Source organism: Corylus avellana, chromosome ca3 (assembly GCF_901000735.1).
Source record: "Corylus avellana chromosome ca3, CavTom2PMs-1.0".
NCBI classification, from domain to species: domain Eukaryota; kingdom Viridiplantae; phylum Streptophyta; class Magnoliopsida; order Fagales; family Betulaceae; genus Corylus; species Corylus avellana.
The window spans coordinates 5,352,177-5,357,223 of record NC_081543.1 but is presented as its reverse complement, the minus strand read 5'-3'; the positions used below and the strand labels follow the sequence as shown (position 1 = coordinate 5,357,223).

The 5,047-nt window shown below is 36.7% G+C and overlaps 1 protein-coding gene across 1 annotated transcript; it reads right to left on the bottom strand.

Moving 5' to 3' along the window:
- Positions 1-211: 211 nt before the first annotated feature.
- LOC132176073 (cytochrome P450 71AP13-like) lies at positions 212-2,593 on the bottom strand. The gene is made up of 2 exons (XM_059588193.1): positions 1,597-2,593; positions 212-1,034 (listed from the first exon to the last, which is right to left on the bottom strand). The coding sequence occupies exons 1-2, from the start codon at positions 2,530-2,532 to the stop codon at positions 423-425; spliced, it is 1,548 nt and encodes a 515-aa protein (XP_059444176.1). The 5' UTR covers positions 2,533-2,593; the 3' UTR covers positions 212-422.
- Between the last annotated feature and the right edge of the window lie 2,454 nt (positions 2,594-5,047).

Below are 5,047 nucleotides of genomic sequence, written 5' to 3'. Positions count from 1 at the left end.
ATCCAAATGAAGCTATGTTTTTAGCCAAGTGATTTTGGAAAAGCACTTAGCCTTCGAGTTTGAGCATACGATCAGAGAAGGAGCGCTGCACTTCTTGATTCTTGGGTTTTTTCGTAGTAGTGGCGCTAGAGAGAGAAGTCCTGTACGTACGTGGGTCTCCCCCACATTAAAGAAATCACGTCAATCTTGGTGTAATTTTGGTTTTTGGCGCAACAAAATCATTAGATGTTTTTTATTCCAAAATACTTAAAGTCCGTGGGATAGCTATTGATATACTTGCTCTGAATTATTGAATCCGGAAACAGTCATACAAATATTCTATCTGGCAGAGTGCACTCTGTTTCTCCTTTTTCTTCGTACATGAGATGAATCAGAGCTAGTTGGATTACTAAATTTTGTAGATTATGATTTGCATTGCTGGCCTACGGGAACCGTGGTTTGGCAATGACAAGTAGATTTTCAATTCTGTGCATTGTGATGCCGAAAACCTGTGTCATATCCAAATCCTTGGCTCTAGTACCAGAGGGAAGCTCCCAGTCAAAGCTGTGGAGAAGTTGAGCAAGAGCCAGCTCCACACTTGCTGTTCCAAATGTGATACCTGGGCAGATTCTTCTACCGGCGCCAAATGGTATCAGCTCGAAATGCTGACCCTTGAAGTCGATAGAGCTACCCATAAATCTTTCTGGCTCAAATCTATCTGGGTTTTCCCAAGCTTCCGGATCTCTCCCTATTGCCCAGGCGTTGACAAAAAAACGTGTCTTGGCTGGAATTTTGTACCCATCAATGTCCACATCTTCCATGGATTCTCTAGGGACTAGTACTGGAGCAGGAGGATGCAGCCGAAATATCTCTTTGATGATAGCTTTCATGTACTGCAGCTGAGGCAGATCACTCTCTAAAACAACTCTTCTCTCTCCGACGATGCTTCGGACTTCTGCTTGTGCTTTTTCCATGGCTTTTGGGTTCATGATGAGCTCTGTCATTCCCCAGTCTAGGGTGATGAACGTTGTATCAGTTCCTGCAGCAAACATGTCCTGTAGTGGCAGCAATTGCATTAATAGTGCATAACAATAATAAATAACATAAAATAAAAAAGAAAGAGATTAATAGTGAAACACAGATTTAATATGGTTGGGCGATGTGCCTATATATATATTGTCTCTTATATATATATATTATTGAGACAAGAATTATAATAATTCAAGAGACAAAAAATTCATATATATATATATTATTGAGACAAGAATTATAATAATTCAAGAGACAAAAAATTCAAGAATTAAGAATTACAATAACTCAAAAAGACAAGAGTTACAAATAATAAATTAATTTTATTGTTGTTAATATAAAAATATAAAAGACTTCTAACATTCATACTTTTTCTCTATAAATAAGAGTATTGTACACAATCAAAAATATAAAAAAAAATATGTAACCATCAAAAAGGCTTTGATCTTGATTCTATAAAGTTCATATATATATATATATATATATATATATATAAAAGTAGAAAAACCTTAAACCCATCCGTCTACTTAGCCAACAACTAATCTTTATGGTAAAAGTGAAGTAAATTAAGTGAAAGTATTCACTGACCAAGATGACAGCCTTTATATTATCCATGGTGAGAGACGTTTGATCATCAGATCCATCCTTCTGTATGTCGAGTAACACATCCACAAGGTCCTTCTGCACCTCTGTTTCTCTCTTGCGTTTTTCATGTTCAGCAAGCAACTGGTCAAAAAGTTGATCAAAGCGTCGAAAGGTGTTCTGGAGTCTGGATTTCATGCCTGTTAAGGTGTGTATAAATTCCATGGATGGGAAGAAATCTCCGACGCTAAATCCTCCAAGCAATACTTGAAACTCCTCCAGCATCTTTTGGAAGCCATGGCGATCATATTCTCCTCCTCCTGAGAAGTCCCTTCCAAATGCAACCCTGCAAAGGACATCATTTGCGTATAGTCCAAGAATCTTGGAAAGATTGGTGGTGCCAGGATACGACTCTGCAACTCGACGGACCAAACGAGCTACTTCTTCTTCTCTAACAAGGCTGAAGGATTGAACTCTTTTGGCGCTCAGCAGCTCAAGTATGCATATTTTTCGAATATGCCTCCAATAAGCACCGTAGGGGGAGAAGGCAACATCGGTACAATCATAAAAGAGGTGCTGGGCTGAGAAGATTCGCGGGCGGCTTGATAGTGCGAGATCATGGGTTTTCAGTGCTTCCCTGGCTAGTGTGGCTGATGAAATCACCACCGTTGGAATCTCGCCAAGTTGTAAGAACATGATTGGTCCAAACTTCTCTGCCAGGCGGTGGAGGGACAGATGAGGCATGTTGCCTAGCTGGTGAAGGTTACCAATTATGGGAAGCTTTGGAGGGCTTGGTAGGAGATTAATGGGTTTTCCTTTTCTTGACTTCTTCTTCAGTAAAAACCTCAGCAACACAACCAGGAAAATGGAAGCCAAGAGAGAGATGGGTTGGAAGCTTTCCTTCAGCCATTGAAGAAAAGCCATTGGAGTTTTCATAAACATAAGTGAGTATTTGTGATTCCACCTTCTTCTCCAGATGGGTCATCGATATATATATGCGCAATTGTTGCTTTCTCCTGCCATAGTGCTGCTATCAATTAATTATAATTTATTCTTGGACAAAATTTTTTAAAAATAAAAATAAATAAAAAAATAGACCACCGGCCTGGCCGATATTGGAAAATAATAAAACCGACAAATTAAATTTCCATGCCATTCCCGGTCACGTTACTGAACCTTGATGATATCAAGATTGACAGTAACTGGGAAAACAAACAAACTTGAGAAACAGACAGCTACCACATGACACATGATGTAACGAAGTTCGACGGATTGGTGATGTATCTTATCTTATCTTATCTAATATTATCTTTTAGTTTTTTATTAGATTTCTTTGTTAGTTGTTTATTGTATTTTATCTTCAGTTTTTATTTGAAGTAAGTTTCTTTTTTTTGGTTTAGTGTCTTTTGTAAACTTCTAAATTAACTTTATTTCATTGTTATCTTAGGACTATGAGTTTTGGGCTATAAATATATGTTTATAGCCTTTAACAATTTAATTTATGATTATTATTAAGTTTTGTTAATTAAATAAGAATACTCAAAGTTGAGTTTCTTTGTGTTTTTTCCTTAAACCCTAAATAGCTAGGCTCTAGTTTTTAAGAAGATTTCTTAAATTTTTGTGATAATCTCACAATCTTAAAAATATTTATCCCTTCTACTTGCTGTTTTTCTTGTTCACCTCAATCCTATGCTGCATCAATTGGTTCGAAAGTTATAGAATTATTAAAGCTATATATATATATATATATATATATATATATATATATAGTTGAAGTATCCTAATCAAATTATGTACATTTGCTATTATGCTATCTATCAATGTTATATAAAATCACACGTACATATATCCGAAGGCTCTCTTGAGATTCTGTTCTTGTATTTGAATTTGAATCACTTTTCTTTTGAATGTGTTTGTTGATATACATCACGTCTTCTTCTTATCTGCAGAATGCGTGTCTGCATTTATTAGTTTAACAGCATTAAGGTCTCCCTCCTCACCATTCTAGCTCTCAACTTCTTAAGGTCGCATATTCTTAAATTGACCGTGTGCTCCAATTATTGGTGATTGTCATTATCAAATCTCTTCTATTTCGTTTTGGACTGATGTGTCCATTTTCAGGCACACTCAGTTGTTAAATAGCTCGTTTCCTACTAGGTGTTTGTAGTGAGCATTCCAGATAATTAATTTTTTTTTTTTCCTTTTAGAATTAAGAGTGGCAAACACTCTCTTTTGTAAATTGTGTTTTTTATTTGTTCTTCCATTTTTCTCGGTTTCCCTCCTATTAATAATAATAATAATTAAAAAAAAAAAATCGACTGATCTTATTGTTAGTAATGAATATTCATGTTCCTTCCAAAATGGAAATTGTTGTTAACATAAATGTGTGTTAAGCGGTCTGTCAGATTATGTGACTTGAATTTTCATAAACCTTACCGTGGGCCCCACAATAGTATGGCATCCCATACTTGTTGACTTGTTTTTTTTTTTTCTCCCGCACGTCTCTCTTTGCTCTCCATTGATTGAGCTTCTTCTAGAAGCTTTGTGAACAGGCTTTGTTTGTTGTTTTATTGGAAGCCATTCGGTCAAGGAGAGGGCAACAGCTACTTTAGCAAGAAAAAGAGAGAAAGAAGAAAAGAAAAAACTGCCGAGAGAGAGAGAAAGGCTTGTGCCGTAGGGAGAAGAAGATGCACCATTTTTCTTCATTTTGATCTCATTTTTGGAGTGCTGAAATGCTTAGAGAATTTTAGAGAATATTTTTCTCTTTTGTATCTAATTCTCTTTTGAATGAGATTGGGGTGTATTGGGGCTTTTGGGTTTGAGTGGTTTTGTTTGTACTACTCTTTGTACTTCACTTTTTGTTAGTGAATTTCTCCTGGATCGTCTCCGCCAGTGGATGTAGGCTTGTTAAGCTGAACCACTTAAATCTTAGTGTCTTGTGTGGTTGTGTTATTTTTCTATTCTGCACTTTTCTACTTCTTTGGTGATCTTGGAATTTGCATTTGTCACAACACGGTCTTAGGCCTCTCTCAACTCCAAAAGTTAGTTCAAGAGGTGGGGCTTTCCCTCACACTTATAAACTGATCAACAGCCCGGGATCAATAAAGATGGCCAGCAAATGGGGCTCTTTTTTCATGATGAGGATGACTAATGTGACTGGTTTTGCATTGATTCATTTTTTAATCAGATTCCTTGGCATATGAAAAACAAAAAAGATAGGCAATTGTGTGCATGTAGATTTCCTCGTGGAACAATTTGGTGCATTTGGAAGGGAATGATTTGGCGCGTGCTTCCACAGTAGCCCAAATTAAGTTGCATGCACCTATCTATCTGTACATGGTTCATGCACAACATCATGAGGTTGCTCTCTAAAATAAAAGGATAGAAGACATATAAGCTACGTTTGGCAAGGGGAGGTTCAGCACTATAGCTGGAACGGTACTGTTCTAGCTACAGT

Coding starts and splice junctions, on each gene's coding strand:
- LOC132176073 (XM_059588193.1), bottom strand. CDS start 2,532: ATGTTTATGAAAACTCCAATGGCTTTTCTTCAATGGCTGAAGGAAAGC. Junction 1,035..1,596: donor ATATAAAGGCTGTCATCTTG/GTCAGTGAATAC, acceptor CTGCCACTACAG/GACATGTTTGCTGCAGGAAC.